Raw genomic sequence first — 19,412 nt, 5'->3', positions numbered from 1 at the left:
AAGGAAGGAAGGAAGGAAGGAAGGAAGGAAGGAAGGAAGGAAGGAAGGATATATATTGGAAGTGATGGCTATCCCAATTACCTAGGTTTATTACATATTATATGGCTGTAACAAAACATCATAGGTACTCTACAAATATGAATTATTCTCTATAAAAATTTTTAAATTAATTAATTTCACATGGCTATCAGGAAAATTAAACAAATTAAGTTTTAAAAAAATGAGTGACAACAATATCAAAGACTAAAGAAGTCACAGAGGAGTAAGAATGAAAAACAGTGAGTAAATATGGTGGTAAGTTCATAACAGTCTTTACAAGCGGAATGTTGGTAGATGTGGGCAATACTCAAAGGGTAAAGAAATGAATCATAAGAAAGCTGGTAGCAAACACTTTTTACAAATGTTAATGGTAAAAAGGAAGACAAGAAATAAGGGGTTGAAAAGAGTTAACTTTAGGAAAAAAAAAAAGGATGACCTACAATTGACTAATTAATAGGCCAGGTTAACAACTGAGAAACTAAAATATAATCTTTAGGGTACTGAAGAAGGATTAAACAAATGTTGTAAGTAAAAATAAAGAGGCCTTTAAAAAGAAAAAAATAGGACCTAAGCATTGTTAAAGTTTTTGAAGTCAGAGTTGATTAAATCAAGCACTGTCTGATAGTCTAGAAGTGAGCACAGAGAAAGTTCAAAAAATGAAGAGGTTTAAATCTCACCCTGGGCTTTATGCCAAGTGAGCATGACTAAAAATGTAAAGGATTCTAGGACAAAAAGCTGCAATCAAAACAGATGATCCTGAGAGTGAGGCTGACTACAAAATTAGATGGGTGCTACTAGCCTGGAAAAAGAAGTCAAAGCCCTGAACACCATGGGGTAATGGAAATCCAAAAGGAATGAACGGTTGATAGAAAGAGATTTAATGGGACTGTAGTTTCAAGAAAAAAAAAAAAAAGACAGCATATGAACTTAAAAGTTGATGTGAAATACTGGCACTAAAGAAGCAAGATCCCATGAGGTCAGGCTGATCATCAAGAGTGGGAAAAACTGAGAGAAGTGCTGAAGCCACCAAACAAGGTAGAAGAATCCTTGAAAGCAGTAGTTGATAATGACCAGAAAGTAACAGAGAAGTCATGGTGTAATCTGCAAGAAACTCACTTATAATACATTGATTCTAATTTTTTTTTTAATTGAACAAAGTCACTTTGAATAAGCAAACTATCAGGTTTACATCTAAACAACTTTGGCCTTTTTTAAAAAAATACAATATTCTGAAGGAATAAACTATTCCCCTAATAAGACCTAAATGGAAGTAATGCAGACTCTGAAGGCTTTTCCTAACATAGTGTAAATGGTAAGTACTCAAATAATCTAAGTTGAATGAACTAATGAAAAAGAACTGCAAAAGTGGCATCATGACTAGAATAGTCTCTCATTTTCACTGAATGAATGCAAGTAGAGATGGCATGATACATGGATAAAAAGACAGCTGGAATAGAGAAAGAGAAACAGACTCCTTTGAAAAACCTTAAAATCTCTCAAAGTGACTGCTTTAAAGAGGATGAGATTTTTTAGTAAACATATTTAAAATTTTACATTTTGTTGGAAAATAACCATTACTGAAACACCAATGGGACAATAAAAAGTTCCATGAAAAAACTATTTTTCAGCTGGCTGCAACGGCTCATGCCTGTAATCCCAGCACTTTGGGAGGCTGAGGCAGGCAGATCATTTGAGGTCAAGAGTTTGAGACCAGCCTGGCCAATATGGTGAAAACTTGTCTCTACTAAAAATCTAAAAAATTTGCCGGGCATGGTGGCTACTCAGGAGGCAGGGTACTCCAGCTACTAGAGAGGCAGAGAGGCAGGAAAATTCCTTGAACCCAGGCAGTGGAGGTTTCAGTGAGCTGGGATGGCACCACTGCACTCCAGCCAGGGAGACAGAATGAGACTCCATCTCAAAAAAATAAAAAAGAAAAACTATTTCCCTAACAAACCTATTCTAATTTCATTAGCTTAATTTTTCTTACAATTTTAGTCCCACAATTTCTAGAGTTACTATGCTGAGAAACAGGACCAGGCAATATCCTAAAAGTTCCTTATTGTTAGATCCTTTTAGCTCCTTGAAGAGTAAAACTGGCTTCTAATAGAATAACTTTGTTTTCAAAACAGAAACTTGCTGAACTATAATTTTGAATGGCAATTTACACATTTAATTCATCTTACCTCATCATATGATTTACATAGGCTTTGCTACAGCTAGTGTTGTATCTGCAAAAACTACAGTGGACATACGTAGGAAAGTGGTTTGCAAAATCTTTTATTTCAGAACAACACTCAATGCACTTGTGAACGCCCAGACGATACCTTAGGGAGACATAAAAAATGATAAAAATATATTTTAAAACAAAAATACTAAGGAAGAGCTTTATTAATGTTCTGTTAACTAAATATAAAGTTTTTATACTTAAGTTTAAATTATATTGTATATCAGGAATAAAAGATTACCTTAAATTCCTCAATGCTGTATTGACTTTACTTTTTTTATTGCTACTAGCCAATGTGCTTTGTTTCTTTTGCATATTAGAGATTTTTGATTTGTATTTAGATTTACTTCCATTAGGCTTACTTGTATTAGGTTTACTTGTGTTGGATTTGATTATATTAGGTTTACTTGTATTAGATTTTGCAGGAGTTTTAGCAGTTATATTTTTAGTCCTTGGAGGTGAGAGCTGAAGGGTGGAAGCACTTGCACTAATGGAAGGTGTAGGTGAAGCTCCTGATTGCAGAGGTCCAACTGAAGCTCGAATAGTAACCTACAAAAACAAAGAGAATATTTGCTTTAAGAAATTAATCATTATATTAATATTAAAATATCATGGTACAAAAATAGTTAAAAATAAAGAATTTTCAAGAAAGCACATATAATCAGGTAAATCTCCCATTTATTCTAAATGTTCAAACCATTAAATGATATTAAACATGAAATTCAGTTGTAATATTACATTTTTGTATTGATCAGTTATATGTTAACGCAGTTATCTTAGGAGTTAATACAAATCATATGAATATAAAAAGAGCATATTCCATAGCTATTTTTTATGCCCTGATATAACTTTAGGAAATTCAAACATAGAGCTCAAAATTTAAATCTCAAAGTCTGAAAAATAACTCTAGAAAGGCCTAAATTACCCTTTAACAACTATTAAAAAACCAGATCTGCAGTAAATGCGATTTCCTCTTTCCAGGGCTCAGTGCCCAAGATATATGCTTACAAATGTTATGGGAGGAGTTACATCAATTTATTATACTGCGTGGAGAGCTAAATAGTATTCCAAATTTTCTTAAAGTAAATTAATACAAAGTTCATCATTTAGTATTCAGAATGAGAAAATGTTTAATTATATCTGTTGGTTGACAATGAAAAACACAAGTGCCTACCAACATTCTCGTTAATCATTTGACTATACCCTTCTATATTTGAGAAACAGTTGATAAGTCCTATGACATACATGTGCTGGAGTAACATACAATAAATAGCACTGTACCAGGAATCAAAAGACCTGCCTAGTCATGTGACCTTGAATAAGAAACTTATCTTCTCTAAGCTTCTTCACATCTATAATATGGGGTAGTATCTGCCTTATTAACCTCAGTGGATTGTGGTATGAATTAGACAATCGAATGTATGAAAAAGTACACTGAAAGTTTAATTCTAAGGAGCTATAAAAACATTTAGTATCATTATCATTAATATTATTATTATTAATAAGGGAAAAAATGAGAGAGTACTGCACTGCTTACATTAATGTTCTGCATGTCTAGTCCCAGCATGAAATGAATGGACTGCAGGGAAGGATGCTGGATAGCTTCTCTTGCTATCATGTCTTCAAAGCATGGCTGTATACTGTTTTAGTTAATTCAAATAACAGACATACCCACATTCAAAGGTAAGTACCCAAAGCCAAAAATAAATGTTTTGGGGATTATTTCACTTTGGATTATCCATGCCTCTGTTTCCCTCCACTGGAGCAAATATTCAAGAGCTGACTGTATACAAAGAAGTCAGAGAAAACAGATGTATATAAGGCAAAAAGGGAAAAGTAAATTACAATCATCAGTATGCAGTCAGACATGTGTTTGCTCACTTAAAACACAATGCTATCCAGCAGTAGAACTTGCTTCTCAGAATAAACTTAGTAATAACAACTGCAACAAACATCTGAGAACCTATAGCACTCAAGGCACCACACCAGATGCTGAGAACACATGATTCCTGATCTCAAACATCTTATGGTTTAGCAGCTAAAATCAACATATACATTGTCAACTGAAAGCTCAAAAACAGCCTATAAAATACTGAAATAACCCAGTGACCCAGGAAAAGTTAAGTGAGTTGTACTTTTTAAAAAGGACTACTACTCTAACCTAACACCTATCATTAAACTCAAAACACTGGTTAGTTTTTCCTTCTATGCATAAGATTAAAACCTAAAATTAAAGTCTGAGCAAAAATCTGAAGTCATTTAAAAATATATTCAATAGATAAAGCCGGACAGGAGTTAATTTCTCTTTATCATGCAAAATGTTAAAATGCAATATATTTCAACTCACTTTTGTTCCAGGAGGTAATCCTTCTAGTTGTTTAGGTTTTACAAATGTTCGATGATGTTGAGTCTTATGATCCATTTTCTCCTTGCACGTCAAAAACTGCAGCCTGCATTTTGTACAACGATGTATTCCTTTTTTCTGTTTAGGAAAAAAAAGAGAAAAAGGGGGAAAAATAATTTCAACAACCACAAATCCTGTGTCCTGAAACTACTCTGACTTAATTTTAATGATACCTAAACAATGTAAAAACTAACAGTTTAGCATATCCTATCATAAATAATATCAAAATACCTCATTTTAAGTAAGTCAGTAAATTAGTATTTGGGTTTCAAAAGTGTTTGGCTACTATATAGGAACTGTGCATAAAAGTTCTATCAAAAGCTTCTAATAAAACTTAATTGTGGTGAGAAAGCTCTTTCAGTTATAAACTTGAAATAAACATGATACTGTGAAAATTAGATGTATTGTGTTTTTATCCTAGAAAAAGTAAATTATTTATAATTTTTGCTATTACTAGTTAGTTAAAAAGTTGGTAAAATAAACTTTCTAAAACCAAATAAATTTAACCAGACATTTCAAAGCAGGTTATTTAATAGAAATGGTTATATAAACCAATGCTGTCCAATAATACCTTTTACAATAATGAAATATTATAGAGATGTACTGTCCAACACAATAGCCACTAGTCAGAGGTGGTTAGTGAAGCACCTGAAATGTGGCTACTGTGACTAAAGAACTATATTTTAAATATTGTTTAATTAATTTATATCTAAAAAGCCATATGTGGCTAGTAGCTACTATATTAGACAATGTGGATAAGGAGGCATAAAACAGAACAACTGAACTTACTGATTGAGAATCCCTGGACTGAGTCCTCCTCAAACCCATTATTCTACAGATGGGAAATAGGACCCCCTAAAAAAATCTAAGGCACTTCCCCACAGCTAGTTAGTGATATTACCAGACTCCTGATCCAGCGTTCTTTCTACTACAGATTATCAACTGCAATTTTTACCCTCATTAATATATTTTTTACATATAATGGTTTTAGAGAAACCACTCCTTTGTAATTATATGTTGTTTTACATACATACATATATATATAAATACACATATACACACATACACATAATTATACAACATATAATTACAAAGGAATGCCTTTTCTAAAGCTGTATCTCTGCCAGATACATTACTATGTCCATTTAAATACAACTAATTATTTATTTATTTTTAACTTTTAAGTTCAGGGTACACGAGCAGGATATGCAGGTTTGTTACACAGGTAAACATGTGTCCTGGAGTTTTTTTGTGCAGATTATTTCATCACCCAAGAAAAAGTAGTATTTTTCTTGATCTTGTCTCTCCTCCTACTCTCTGCCTTCTGGTAGGCCCAAGTATGTGTTGTTACCCTCTATGTGTCCATGTGTTCTCATCATTCAGCTTCCACGTATAAGTGAGAACACGTGGTATTCGGTTTTCTGTTCCTGCATTAGTTTGCTAAGGATAAGGGCAAATCCATGTCCCTGCAAAGGACATGATCTCATTCTTTTTTATGGTATTCCATAAAAAAGTATGGTATTCCATGGTATATATGTACATTTTTTTTATCCAGCCCACCACTGATGGGCATCTAGATTGATTGCATGTTTTTGCTATTGTGCATAGTGCTGCAAAGAACATATGTGAGCATATGTTTTACCAGAATGATTTATATTCCTTTGGGTATATACCCAGCAATAAAATTGCTGGGTAGAATGTATTTCTGTCTGTAGGTCTTCAAGGAATTGCCACACTGTCTTCCACAATGGTTAATTTATACTCCCATCAACAGTATAAAATCACTCCTTTTTCTCTACAACCTTGCCAGTATCTATTATTTTTTGAACTTTTAATAATAGCCATTCTGACAGGTATGAGATGGTATCTCACTGTGGTTTTGATTTGCATTCCTCTAATAATCAGTGATGTTGAGCTTTTTTTCATATCATTGTTGGCTGCATGTATGTCTTCTTTTAAGAATTGTCTGTTCATATCCTTTGCCCACTTTCTAATGGGATTGGTTTTCTTCTTGTAAATCTGTTTAAGTTCTTTATAGATGCTAGATATTAGACCTTTGTCAGATGCATAGTTTCCAAAAATTTTCTCCCATTCTGTAGGTTGTCTGTTTACTTTGTTGATAGTTTATTTTGCTGTGTAGAAGCTCCTTAGATTAATTAGATCCCATTTGCCAATTTTTGCTTTTGTTGCAATTGCTTTTGGTGTCTTTGTCAAGAAATCTTTGCCCGTGCGTATGTCCTGAATGGTATTGCCTACGTTTTCTTTTAGGGTTTTTACAGTTTTGGGATTAACAGTTAAGTCTTTAATCTATCTTGGGTTAATTTTGGTTTATGATATAAGGAAGGGGTCCAGTTTCAGTTTTCTGCCTATCGGTAGCTAGTTCTCTAAACACCATTTATTGAAGAGGGAATCCTTTCTCCATTGCTTGCTTTTGTCAGGTTTGTTGAAGATCAGATGGTTGTAGATGTGTGGTTTTATTTCTGGGTGCTCTATTCTATTCCATTGTTCTCTGTGTCTGTTCTTGTACCAGTACCAAGTTGTTTTGATTGCTATAGCCCTGTAGTATAGTTTGAAATCAGGTAGTGTGATGCCTCCAACTTTGTTTTTCTTAGTATTGTCATGGTTATTTAGGCTATTTTTGGTTCTATACAAATTTTTAAATCGTTTTTCCTAGTTATGTGAAGAATGTCCATGGTAGTTTAATGGGAATAGCATTGAATGTATTAATTACTTTGGGCAGTATGGCCATTTCCACAATATTGATTCTTCCTAGCCATGAGCATGGAAAGTTTTTCCATTTGTTTGTGTCATCTCTGATTTCTTTGAGCAGTGGTTTGTATAATAGTTTTCCTCATAGAGAAAATTCACTTCCCTTGTTAGCTCTATTCCTAGTTATTTCATTCTTTTTCTGGCAATTGTAAATGGGAGTTCACTCATGATTTGGCTCTTGGCTTGCCTGTTGTTGGTATATAGAAAAGTCAGTGATTTTTGTGTACTGATTTTGTATCTTGAGACTTTGCTGAAGTTGCTTATCAGCTTAAAAAGCTTTTGGGCGGAGATGATGGGGTTTTCTAGATACAGAATCATGTCATCTGCAAAGACAGATAGTTTGATTTCCTCTCTTCCTATTTGAATTCACTTTATTTCTTTCTCTTGCCTGATTGCCCTGGCCAGAACTTCCAATACTATCTTGAATAGGAGGGGTGAGAAAGAGCATCTTTGTCTGGTACTGGTTTTTAAAGGGAATGCTTCCAGTTTTTGCCCATTCGGTATGACATTGGCTGTGGGCTTATTATATATGGCTCTTATTATTTTTAGGTATGTTTCTTCAATACCTAGTTTATTGAGTTTTTAAATGAAGAGATACTGAATTTTATTGAAAGCCTTTTCTGCATCTATTGAGATAATCATGAGGTTTTTGTCTTTAGTTCTGTTTGTGATGAATCACATTTATTGATTTGTATATGTTGAACCAACCTTTGCATCCTAGGGATAAAGCCTACTCAATCATGGTGGATAAGCTTTTTGATGTGTTGCTGGATTCAGTTTGCCAGTATTTAAATGAGGATTTTTCCATCAATGTTCATCAAGGATATTGGCCTGAAGTTTTGTGGGTTTTTTTTAAACAACCACTTATTTATAAAAATCAAACAAAATAATATATAGGGAAGTACCTAGCACAGTTCCTGGCATATAAGCAAGCACTTCATAAATAAAAATTCTTCATAAAATTCAAAGCAACATATAAATATGTGTTACAATTCTATTAATAACTGCATCTTAAGACTTTTTTTTTTTTAACGCAAGGTCTCACTGTGTCATCCAGGCTAGAATGCAGCGGTGTAGTCTTGACTTTCTACAGCCTCAACCTCCTAGGCTCTTAAAAGTATTTTAGAAGTGTGATACACTGGATTACATCACAGGTATGGGCAATTCAAACAAATTCACTTATATGTGCACAAGGAAAAGGAGAAAAAGGAGAGAAAATTTGACCAAGAAACAGATACGAAAACAAAAGAGAAGGAAAAAAGTTCACCAGTTGAGTTCCCAGAAATCTTTTCTCTATATGTAACCACTCAGTTGATTACATCACCCAGTTTCATGGTTTTAAATACCATCTAACCAACTGCCTACTTAACATTACTGCCTGATGTCTAATATGCTTCTCAAATCTATCCAAACAAAATTGAACTTAATATTTCCTTCCTGTATCCCTGTTTCCCTCCTCCTAAAAAATCTGTTCTTTCTTCAGTCTTCCCCGTCTCAGTACATGAAACTCCGTTCTTATAACTGCTCAAGACAAAACATTTAATCTCTCTCTCTCTTACATCCCATGTCAAATACATTAATAAAATCTGTCAGTTCTACCTTCAAAACCATTCATAATCTTTCCACTTCTCATTACCTCCAACCATTGCTACCATACAGGCCCAAGCCACTTACCACTTAAAAACTTTCTATGTTCTCCCCCTAATGTCCTTTCTTTCCTATGGGCTTTTCTCTTCTTAGTTGCCAGTAATAAAAACACTGCACATCTTTCACATACTTAAAAATGTTTAGTGCCTTTCCAGAGTCTTGGCTGTGGCTTACAAAGCTCCACATGAATTGGTCCACATTTTATTGCTAAAACCTCATCTCCTGTTACTCCACCTTCTATTAATTTACTCGGCTTTAGCCACACTGGCCTCCTTGCTACTTCGTGACCATCCCAGGGATACACTCAATTCACTGACTATATAATGTTACCTCTCCCAGGTAATTCACATGGTTTACTCCTTTATCCTTCAGAGAGGCCCATGTTTGAGCATCCTTTGATACACCCTTTTTTGACCACTCCTCCACTCCTATCACCTCCCCAATCTTTAACACTCCTCATCTTCCGCATTTTCCTCCCGCAGTACTTATTGCCAGTATATACATTCTAACACACACACACACACACACACACAAATGTACTATCTTTCTCTACTATAATGTAAATTCCAGAGGACACAAACTTGGCTTTGTTCACTGCTATATGATATCTAAAGCACCCCTGGCACATAATAAGGCATTCAGTAAATATTTCTTAGCTGAATGGTGAGTCAGAAAAGAGACTAACAGAGAAAATACATATGAGTAGCATGTGCAATTTAGTTCAAAATATCTACCTCTTCATTCAATGAACATTTGTCTAGAGTCCTAAGGTAGAATATATTAATCTACTAGTCCCTTAGTTGGATTCAAGTCCTACACATCTCACTTATGTACGCATGCATTTCAAAGCACCAAGGGTGATGAAGATAGAACACTATGTTTTTTCTAACCCTATGTTCAATAAAAGAAACAGTGATCTATTCCAAGTATAAAGAAATAAATATCTGTATTAAATTTTTTATAAGTATACTATATTGTTTGGGAGACTTGAGAGATTTATATTTAATTCTTACTATATGTAATTTCTATCTTTAGACCTAATGTCAATGTGAAATCCAACTCTGTGGTAGAACAGTAAAAGCTTGGACACTAAAGTCAAACTTTTAACTCAGCCTTTTATTAGACAATGTGACACTAGGCAAATTACTTTCTCTAAAGCTCTGTCTCCTCATCTATAAAACATAAATAATAATATACATATAGTGGTTGAGAGGATTAAACAAGAAAATACATGTAAAGTGCCAGCTGCTGCGATAAGGTAAGTAATTAGTGTATGTTAACTGCTTGTTTTATTAAAGCTCTAATGAGCACATTTAACACATCTGGAATTGCTATCAATACTTCTTGAAAGTCACACAAACTGGGTTATTAACTCGAAAATCACTAAAGACATAATATAATCTTTAAAAAAAAGTTACAACTGAGTTCTTCAAAAATAATGGAATGAGGCATGGAGTCAACTATTCTGATTGTCCAATACTTCGGTAATAACGACATCTCAACTACAAGTTTATAATCCCACTCAGCTATGGTTTTCCAGTCTTGTAAATAATTACACAAATTGTAAATACCTTCAAGGATGCCCAATGATCCTTCTTATTAATAGATTGCCTCCTCTTTAATGCTGGCTATCTACCTCCCAGGCACTCCAAACAAAAAAGAAAACTGGCAGCCATGGCAAGTTAAAACATCAAACACAGGGCATGATGACTTGCTTATACATCACACAGCTCACATAGTGGGTCCCCAAATCTCTGTCATAGTTATCATTCTTTCCACATCTCTATCTCACTCTATGGTCTGGCAAATTACCTGGGAAAGATTATGTTAAAAAGCCCCATCATGAACTAGAGCTACTGCCTTATACTTCATTCACCCTTTCAAAATTAAACTCCAAAGATGAAATACAGAGTATCAGGAACAGTGTTTCCCAAACTCTGTTCATCAAGAAATGTTAATAGGTACTGTGCAAATAAAGTGGTCAATAGTCAAATAAGTTTGGGGAATGATACATACTATATCTTTTCTCAGAGATTTACAATGTCCACTGGCATATTAAAAGTTCTGAAAAGTCCTGTTTTAAAAAACAAACAAAACTGCTTGATTTTATAAATCCAGGCATTTAACAAATTTATTTAGCAGTGATGATTTGGGGGAAAATATCTATTAACAACTGATGAAACACTGTTGGGGAAACCCTAGCATAGAAAATCTTGCCAGACACTCTCAAGATGGGTGGCAGCCCAGTCACAACACAGGTGATCCCAAATTGATCTAGAAATTCTACTTTTATGATCTTCTCCAATTAAAAACTTCAAGTCAATTTCATGATTAACTGACAACTGAAAATGACAGCAAAGTGAGCACCAATGCTGAATAAATTGGCATGTCAATTTAATCAATAATAAGAGAATGTACTGTTTGTAATGAGTTGGCAAAACTTGACTGCATGCTCAGATTCAGTAAATCCATCAGATTCTAATTTTGGCAAAGGCACTGTTGTTCTTTCAAGCACTCAAATATAGGATTAGTGTTGCATCAAAATTTTTAGTCCAAACAAAAGATGGTTTAATTGCTTCAGGAAAAGAGCCAATAAGCATAATATCAGAATTCAAGGGAAGGGTAAAGCACTAAGTACAAGCACTGAGTTCCAAAATTATATAGCAAAATTGGTGGAAGCCATCTAGGGAACAAGTGATGATCTAAATATATTTCTCTGGCAGAATTAATACATTGATTAATAAGCGTCACTACTATTCCTATGGTCACATGACTATAAAAGACAATTCCAGGTCAATGATGACAATATAGCTTCTCATAATGATAAGGGGTTAGAAAGTTTGAAGAGCAAAAGGAAAATAAGATTATAAATCCTCTATCTTTTCTTTTTCAGTTCAAACTCATTTTTCCCCTTGTCCTGAGAACTCTCTTCAAAATCATTCTCATATCTACATTTATACCCCAAAATATTAAATATTTTGGATATTCCACTCACCTTTTTTTCCCTCTCATCATAGGCTTCCTATTTCTAGCTATCTTTCAGAATTTACATTATTTATGACCCACACCATCACCAGAAAGGAAGTAAGGAAAAGAAGTGGAAATTTCACAAGCAAACATAAAGCATAAATTAATAGTGTCATTTGGAACCACTTTGCTTCCCTTGCAAAACAAATCTACAGATGCTCCAAGTCATAATCAGTGTTTTCACTAAGACAAAATAAACAAATAAGAACTGATAAATCTCACCTGATGTTTCATATAATGATGCATATATGGCGTTGCAATTTTAATAACTTTGAGGCAAAATGGACATAGCAAGTTCTTAGTGTTTTCATGGGATGTTCTAAAATGAGTTTCCACATCAGAAAATGATGATGATCTATAATTGCAAACCTAAAAATAGAAAGAAGGCTTGGTTTAACTTGAAAATTTGTAACTGATATGCAATTACAAAGTAACAATAATTTACAATTTGTCAGGAGAACATTATGTACTACTAATCTAGCTCTGATGCGTTTGCAGCCAAGAATCTCACTAAGGCAACACTGCAAGATCATCTTTGAGACATTAAACGTAGCTTTCAAAGTTAAGGGATATATCCCAAAACACAACTAGATCCCCTTCCCCTTATCAGATCTTTTTATCTATCACCTTCTATCTTGACTTGAATTTTCAAGCTTTGGCAACTCTTGCCCTATAACATATTTTTCTGCTACATGAAACAGCATTCTCCTTTAGATTATCAATGGCCTCCAGGTTTATGGCAGTGGCAATTTATCTTTTCCTTGCCTTCCTCTTCCTTCAAATTCTGCAAAAATGCTTTTGCCAAATGCTTTGTGAAAGCATTTGGTAGGGTTCTTTGTAACTAACAGCACTATGTATTTCCCTTGTATGTCTACATTCTTCCCTATATAGTACAGTAAGTCCATATGTTTGTTTTTCTACAACAGGATTCATCTTTGTCCAGTACAGGGAAGAGCAAAACAAACAAAAGCCTGTAGACCAAACCCAGCTTGCTGCCCACCCTCATATAAGGCATAAGTTATGCCAAGTTCTGCATAAGTTTGCTGACTGCTGGTCTAATAGGCTTAAATATTATAACCAAAACAACAAACAAACTAAACACGTAAGAAAACAATAAAATATATGTGTACCTGGCAGACATATGGCATTTCACCAGGTTTATGATTGTCCTTCATATGTTGTAAAAGAACATGCTCTGTTTCAAATGACAATTCACAGATTTTACAAATAGCTAAATGTGGGAGAAAAACAGTATTATAATATTTAAGATATTAATATAAAAATTCATTGTATGCATCTATATCAATAATAACAGCAGTAGTGACAGTCGTCAATAGTTAAACAGCTTGTTAACTAATTAACTAAGTCCAAAGAACAGTTCTAAGCACTCACATTACCTCACCTACATTAACTCACTTAACTCCTATTAACAATCCTACAAGGTAGGTATTTATATTATCCCCATTATTCAAATATAAAGTAACATGGCTAAAATCTTGTACGTGTATTAAGAGGCAGATCTTGGATTTAAAACCAAGCCATCTTGCTCCAAAATCTGTTTTTTTGTTTTGCTTTGTTTTTGTTTTTTTGAGATAGCGTTTTGCTCTGTCACCCAGCTGGAGTACAATTGCATGATCTTGGCTCATTGCAACCTCCATTTCCTGGGTTCAAGTGATTCTCCTGCCTTAGCTTCCCACGTAGGGGGGATAACAGGCATGCATCACCATGCCCAGCTAATTTTTGTATTTTTAGTAGAGACAGTTTTGCCATGTTGGCCAGGCTGGTCTTGAACTCCTGGCCTCAGGTGATCTCCTGACATTGGCCTGTCAAAGTGCTGGGATTACAGGCATGATCCATCAAGCCTGGCCTGTGATTTTAAACTACAACTGTAGCTCTGTTTCCCACTAAAGTTTAAATGAAGAGCACTGAATTCATATTTAAAATAAATGATACTAGGCTCTTAATTTAGTCCCCAATATATAATGCACAGGTTATGTCAATGCAGTTACCATAATGAATTATTTGCAAGAGGTACTTTATTATAAGTAACTAATTTTATTTAAAAGTTTGTAACTGTTAAAACTTGGCCTTTTCAATTTTGCCCTCAAATTCCAAAGTCTATTTCTTATTTTCATTTTTCTAACCAACTTCTTAAGGTTTTCTTGTTTTATATTATCAAAATCAATAAATATGGAATATTTAAATGTATTGGTAACTTACTAGAAAATTCATGGGGGGTATGTGTACTTTCGATGTGACACTGCAACTGAAATGGTGTGGGAAACTGACGGTAACAGTGCTGGCAGGTGGTATGGTTTTCCCAGCTCTCACTGCTCTGCTTCTCAAGTTCCAAGTGGTGTTTCATGTGGTTCATAAACCTATAAATGGTTGTCAACAGGTGCAAAACTTGAGATTTAAAAACAAAAAGGAAATCTCACAAACAAGAATCTGAACCTAAATCTTAAAAATATAAATGTATTGCTCTTAATTATCAAAAGTCCTAAAGTTGTGTAGGAAAGTATGCATTTTTAAATAATCACTTTCTTTAAGTGGTTAAATAAACATCTTTTTATCGTCGCTTTAAAATAATTCATTAATGCAATTAATCTGAAAGATCACCAATTTGATGTAACTCTTAATCATTAATTCAGATTTTTTCCATTTAGATAAAATAGCAGGCTTCTGATCCATATTTGAAATCCTATTTACATTTTAAAATAAAATACTAAAAGAAAGGAAACCCTATCACCAAAGGCAGCTACAGTCAGGAGGAAATCTTTTAAGGTCTTGAAAATATACAATAGATTCCAGCTGCTTAAATGACAAATTAGTGGTATTTTTACTTGTATCTTGGTTTCTAAATGCATGTAATAGCAGTTTTAATACCTACAATTACAAGAACCTTTTGTTTTATTTAATGATACTGGTTTACTGTTAGCAGAGACTGTTCATCTTAACTTGCAGGCAGTGCCCTTTGTAGGCAACGTACATTTTTCAGTTTTACATTCTGCTACTTCAGCTTCCCTAAAAGGCTTCTTCTGAGCAGGAACTACAACATTCAGTGGCAGAGGATGCAATATAAATGGTAACACTTATTTAAAAGAGCTTACTGAAGTTATTTGCTGAATTTGAGAGTAAAGTGATTCGATAAAAACCGTAATTTTTAGACTAGGTCAACTGTTAACAATTATTCACTTTGAGTCCCTAAAAGAAATTATCTTGAAACTAAGTGATAATGCCATCAATCTGGATAGCAATCATCATGAAGATTATAATGTATGTCTCTTTTCACAAATTTACAGCACTGCCTCTCTTTAGAGTGCGCTATGATACACCTTGAAATATCCTTTCCTCCTTTGATTTGAACACCAGCTCTACAAATGCCTACAGAAAATCCCGGTCTTGGTTAAATATTTACGTATAGAGTGATGGTCTTAAGCCATTAAACTTTCAGCTCACAACTTTCACCACTTAAAGGCTAATAACATAAAATGATCCCTTAACCAATTCACTTTTTCCCAATTATTAAATGATTTCCATCAGAAGCTCATACTTCTCAACCCAAGAGAAATTAGGGAAACAGCAAAACCTCTTGCAAGGATGTTCACAGAACTTAGATAAATCTAACTATTTTTAGTGACACTCAATGTAGGAAAAAAACCTTATACCACAGTATGTTGATAAGGCAGAGAACAGAAATGCTGAGCTATCAATTATTTATTCTCTATAAATATCAAGTTGCCTTCCTAGTTTTTACTGGTAAAGTAAAATATTATACATTTAACTTCTTTGTTCATGAGGTGTTTACCATTAAAGTTGCATTTTCTAAATGATCAGTAGTTTTAAAAATGCTCAATTCCTGGATATTATCAGATACAGTTTTCTTAAAATCTGTAAATATTCTGAAAATCTAGACATATGTAGCTAGTCTTCATAAACAATAACAAAAAATGAATTTTTCATTTTATTTTGAGACACCTTTGCTCTGTTGCCCAGGCTGGAGTGCAGAGGCATGATCACAGCTTACTGCAGCCTTAACCTCCCACCTCAGCCCCACAAATAGCTGGAACCACAGGTGCATGTTACCATGCCCAGCTAACTTTTGTATTTTTTCTGAAGATGAGGTTTTGCTGTGTTCCCCAGGCTGGTCTCGAACTCCTTTGCTAAAGCAATCATCTGCCTCAGTCTCCCAAAGTGCTGGGATTACAGGCGTGAGCCACCAGGCCCAACCTCATTTTCGCGTTTGATATTAAATGGGCTAATCTTAAAGGAAAGGCCAAAAAAACCACTGAGAAATAACTTATAATCCCATATTTCAATACAAGAAATTAAGTCAATTAATCACATTGCTCTGCATTTTACCATATTTGCTAACATGATTTTTGATGTCATGTTATCATGGTGGTAGAGTTATATTGCAACACTGTTTCAGTGTTTTGTCTCAAAATACCATTTCCCATCTGTTAAACTACTGCAACCATTGGCTATTGATGGCTCCTAAGCTTGATAAAAGGAGGTAAGGAAATAAGAAAACTCATATAAAACAAGATGAATGTGAAAGAACTTTGAAAATTATAAAGCACTATCATAAAGAAACAATAATTGTTATAGGTATACATCACCATGTATTTCAGGATTTTATATATGCTTCTTTTTGGACCCACAAACTCACAGGAAAATAAATAAATGCTGAGCTCAGAAGTAACTATAGGTGTTTTGAAATGCTAATTGCAGTTGATAGTTACCAAGAATAAACACAAAGGCGTAAGTATATGAATATGCTTGTACACACATTCACGAACACACTACAGATTACTTTGAAATGCACCCAAAAAATCAAATAGTTCTAAGGATGAAGAGATACATAATAAAGCAAGTATAGTAAAATGTTAATGGTAAAATCAAAGTGGTAAGTGTCCAAGGGTCCAATGTGAAATTTTCAAAACTGCTTAATATTTGAAAATTTTTATAGTAAAGTGATACACAAAACCTTATCGAATATAAATATCAGGCTATATAATCAACAAATAATATCATTTAATGTCATTACTTTTCTCTTGTTACTAATTTATATAGAATGATAGTTTCAAAGATTACAACTCAACGATTATGAAGTGTAAATTTCTAATATTTAAAGCATTCATATAAAAATCTTCAAAATTCTGACGGAATTAAATCTCTAATTTTTAAAGGTGTTAAATTTTAAAATCAAAACAGACATGCTTCCTAGAACTGATACATCTCTAAAACAGGTAACTTTTCCTGCAAGATGAATGTTCTAAAAATTATAAATATAAATTGAAAGATTTGAGCATTACAAAGATTAGTATCGAGGAGCTCAAGCTGGACAAACAAAATGGTTCTTCTTAAAATGTGAAGAAATATAAAATTCCAAAGGCAACTAGAAAATAAAAAATGTCTAATAAAAATTCAAAGATCACTACTAAAACAGAAAAAAGAAGTTTATTTTGTCTTAAGTTAAAATGAACTTTGTCCTTTCTTAAGCTATGCGAAAGAAATACAACTAACTGGATCCAAGAGTCAAACTCCACAATACAAGAAAGGACAAAAGCTTTTCAAAAAGAGAATCTGCCTTTATTCTTAGTAGAAAGTATTAAAACTGCTTACCTAGAATAGCATAGAAAACACAAGATAAAGGCATAACGTTATTTGCAGCATTTCAATTTTCAATAGAAATAAAAATAAGTATTTACATACCTAATGTTATTTTTTAGAATTTTCAAGCAACTGAAGCATTTAAAGGTTGTGTGAGTCTTCTGTTCTTCCTGGACATCTCCTTCATGTTTTCCATAATAAAAGTCATTAACTAACATGATCAATTTTCCTTTCTCTGAATCAATAGTTGTGTTTTTATTTACTGTACTTGAAAATTCTGTTTTAGCCAGTCCCAAAAAGTTATTTATCATGTCTGGACAACAATACTGAAAGAGAAAAAAAAAAAATACAAGCCTTACTTATTCTTTGAAAAAACACATACCAAAAAGTGATTGTGTGTTTATACCTAACGCCAGACCATCAAAACTATGCTTGTAATATATCTGGAAAAATAGTCACCAAAAATTTGTGGTGTGTATACATATTCTAAAAATTCAAATAATAAACACCTATTATCCTAATTTAAAAATTCAAAAAGAAATGAGAAACCCTAAAACCAAGACATGGCTGTAGTTCTAACAGCTTTATGCATGCAATTTGCCTTTTTAGATGTAAATATTTAATAATAATTTGTTCCTTAACCAAAAATCATTCATCTCATGTCCGTGTCGAGATGTACAGAAAGAAAATATTTATATGCCTTGATGTATGTATTTAATTATCAAGTGATATACAAAATTTCATAAAGCCTGGTTGGGGAATAATTATAATATACAAAAATTATATAATATAGAATAGTCTCCCTAATTAGAAATGTGGATAATCTTATGTCCCAATGTAAAATTGTCAAATTATACTGCACAGTCTATAAACATTAAAGATTACTCTAAAATACCTATAAATTATGAAACCCACAATAAATGATAAATTACTGCTGTTCTTGTATTTTTCAACAGAGAAGTAGGATAGGATCAGATTTTTTAAATAAACTTTGCTCACAGCATACCTTTTAAACAGTGTTTCATATCTCTATAAAAGAGCTGAATAATAAACCACTGACAACCAAGAACAGACAACAAGGTGTAGTGAATTTAGGTGGAGGATTTAATCATTGAGAAAAGCAAAGTATCCTTGTTTATCCAAAAAACAAATAAGCAACTTAAGAAATGGGAACCAAGCTTAGACTTAAGGTTTTATAGGAGGATAAAGTAAGCTATGCAGGGGCATGGCTGAGCTATGATACAATATCAACTGGTCACCTTTTATTCAGCCCTAGTACCTTTCTGTGGTATTAATAGACCTTCACTACAACTCCTCATTTATCCCTTATTTTTACATTCTGCAAGTATTAAATATGTACTTTAATACCATATACTATAGTTTGACAAATATCAGACACCATCTGTCTATCATTCTTACTTTTACTCCTCCCAGTATACAGACCATGTTCTGTTGCTTTGTTAAGGCCCTAAAAACTTAGGTAGGTTTTTCAGAGCAAAAGAGGGGAGATCCTATTTTTATAGTAAAATAGGACTTCTCATGTGAACATCCTACATCAGTCAACATTTTCCCCTTTTCCTTCTGGGATTCATCCAAAAGTCACACAACCAAATTCCACAAATTGGTTTATCATTGAAACTAAGAGTCAGACAAAATCCACAAACTCCACAATATATGAAAGCACTA

The 19,412-nt window shown here is 33.5% G+C and overlaps 1 protein-coding gene across 22 annotated transcripts in view; it reads right to left on the bottom strand.

Moving 5' to 3' along the window:
* ZNF280D (zinc finger protein 280D) overlaps positions 1–19,412 on the bottom strand; it is a 104,497-nt gene that overhangs the window by 37,697 nt on the left and 47,388 nt on the right. For all 22 annotated transcript variants that reach the window (XM_032297348.1, XM_032297349.1, XM_032297340.1 and 19 more), the window contains 7 exons: positions 17,829–18,052; positions 14,331–14,488; positions 13,241–13,341; positions 12,333–12,479; positions 4,611–4,745; positions 2,505–2,812; positions 2,223–2,363 (listed from right to left, as the gene is read on the bottom strand). In XM_032297348.1, coding sequence (XP_032153239.1) covers positions 2,223–2,363; positions 2,505–2,812; positions 4,611–4,745; positions 12,333–12,479; positions 13,241–13,341; positions 14,331–14,488; positions 17,829–18,052 — 1,214 coding nt within the window. The remainder of the gene's footprint in view (positions 1–2,222; positions 2,364–2,504; positions 2,813–4,610; positions 4,746–12,332; positions 12,480–13,240; positions 13,342–14,330; positions 14,489–17,828; positions 18,053–19,412) is intronic.

The sequence above is a fragment of the Sapajus apella genome, unplaced genomic scaffold, assembly GCF_009761245.1.
Source record: "Sapajus apella isolate SASKATOON/1434 unplaced genomic scaffold, GSC_monkey_1.0 scaffold37, whole genome shotgun sequence".
In the NCBI taxonomy this organism is placed as follows: Eukaryota; Metazoa; Chordata; class Mammalia; order Primates; family Cebidae; genus Sapajus; species Sapajus apella.
Note: the sequence above shows the minus strand (reverse complement) of the source record. Positions and strands in the feature narration are given on the sequence as shown.